Genomic DNA, 2,131 nt, shown 5'->3' with positions numbered 1-2,131 from the left:
GGCACAAAAGTTCAACTTGAAGTCCAAATTTTAACTTTTGGTTCTTAATAGTTTTGTCCAAGCCCAATTCAAGTAAAAATGAAAATGATCATGGGCCTAACTAGCACATCATTCGGCCCACCTGCCAAAAAAGCCTCTAATTAACATACACATGAGACAAAATAGTTTTTTAAAAAAAAAGTCGAATTATGGTGAATTAATAGCAGTAGTGAAATAATGTGTTAAAAAATAATTACAAAGAAACTTGTAGCCTAAGTTATTTTAAGAACCACGAAGTTTAAAATTTGTATTTTAAATTTTCAAATAACTCGATTGATCTAGTTTCCTAATATTAACCGACTATTAAAATCTATATATATAAATATCACCAACATCTTGCATATTACATACAAACTATAATCAACCCAATTACCCTAAACTCTTAAACCACAATCATCATGTCCGAGTTACCTTCCGATAACATGCACAACATCTTATCAAGAATCCCGGTGAAATCTCTGGCTCGAATGCGGCGTGTAAGCGATCATTGGCGCAACTTCATCAACAACCCTCATCTCGAAACCATGCATGCAAAACGAGCGGCTTCAACCGCTCCAACGCTCATCATGTTCCATCAAAATCCATCACATTGTCCGAACTCGCCATGCACACTCACTTTCTTGGAACGTAACGAAATATCATCAAACACTTGTACCCAAGAAGTGACAAAGAAGCCACAAGCTATGGAGTTTATGTGTACCAACACGAGTTCAAGATACCCTAATGGCGTAATCTTAGGTTCTTGCAACGGGTTGATGTATTCGTCACAACGTTACCCTGACTCCACCACTCTGGTTGTGATCCATCCTCTAACGTTATGAGTTGCCACCCATGAAGATCACACCATTTAGTTTTCTCCACTCACGAGAGCGGGCATGGGGAAGAATCGACACGAGTATGTGTCGAGGAGTCTAGTGGACTTGGTTTTGATGGTTCCACTAATAGTTTCAAGATGGTGTGTGTTGTATTAAGATTACAAGATGAGTCAATAGATGTTAATCGACTAAAGGAGAATCTATGCACCACGGTGCATGTTTTGGGGACGAACACGTGGAGAAAGATACCACACGCCCCGTGTGGTCCAGTATCTGGTGAAGGCGTGTTCGTTAATGTAACGAATTTCATAATGCTGGTGAAGACTACTCAGGACGGAGAATAATATCCTTTGATATGGCTAAGGAGGAATTCAGAGAAATCAATCCGCCTCATGAAGGTCTACCTTCTCGTGACGATTTGGTTATGGAGCGGTTGGTTGATTTAAACGGTAAACATGGATACGTGTATAATATTGTTGACCGGGGGGTGGAGGTGTGGGTGTTGAAGGAGAGAGGATGGGTGATGCATTGTGCGTTCGAGCATAAGCCGCCTCTTGCTAATGGTTTGATAAATGTTTTGGGGGTTTGGAACGAAAAGGGAGACGTGTTAATGACGGATAGATGGAAGCGTGTGTTTGGTTACGACTTGGAAAGTGGCGGTTTGTGTGAAGTTGGATTCGATGGTTGGGAAGAAGGAGCCGGAATTGATATAAGAATGTATCGAAGTAGTTTGTTTTCAACTCGTTATTCGATTAAAAACTGATCCGGAAAGATGTGTTTTGGCTTCAAGAAATGGGAGTGATTTTGGTATGCATATATGGCTGTGGAATTTGCATTATGTTTTATGTTGACTTATAATCTTATGTTTACAAAGCAACTATTTGTGGTTATAAATCTTGATTTGGGTTAATGAATTACATGTGTTAGGCTATTAGACTATGAAGGTTTTTATTTAATTACTAGCTTTTGAACCCGTGTATTACACGGATTTGTTAAATAATAAAAATAAAAAGATCCATTATTTGAAAGAAATGAACAAAATTAAAGGTAAAAATAAAATATATAAACAATAAGAAGTCTAAAATCTTAAATTTACAAAATCGATTTTTTATATACAATATTTGCATAAATTGTTTTGACCATCTACCCGTGGATAACTATGATGAATGAGATGAAAAATTAGAAAATTAGAATGAAAATTATAACTCATTTCTCAAAATTGTTTTGCCCCATGACCTATGGATTGTTAGAATAAATAAGATGAGAAATTAGATAAT

The 2,131-nt window shown here is 37.0% G+C and overlaps 1 protein-coding gene across 1 annotated transcript; it reads left to right on the top strand.

Moving 5' to 3' along the window:
- The first annotated feature begins 437 nt into the window (after positions 1-437).
- On the top strand, positions 438-860 carry LOC143610011 (F-box protein At3g07870-like). Its single transcript, XM_077084611.1, has one exon. The coding sequence runs from the start codon at positions 438-440 to the stop codon at positions 858-860; it is 423 nt and encodes a 140-aa protein (XP_076940726.1).
- The last annotated feature ends 1,271 nt before the right edge of the window (positions 861-2,131 follow it).

The sequence above is a fragment of the Bidens hawaiensis genome, unplaced genomic scaffold (genome assembly GCF_021521415.1).
Source record: "Bidens hawaiensis isolate Kalapana, Puna unplaced genomic scaffold, B.hawaiensis_p1.1 tig00023535_1, whole genome shotgun sequence".
Classification (NCBI taxonomy): domain Eukaryota; kingdom Viridiplantae; phylum Streptophyta; class Magnoliopsida; order Asterales; family Asteraceae; genus Bidens; species Bidens hawaiensis.
Note: the sequence above shows the minus strand (reverse complement) of the source record. Positions and strands in the feature narration are given on the sequence as shown.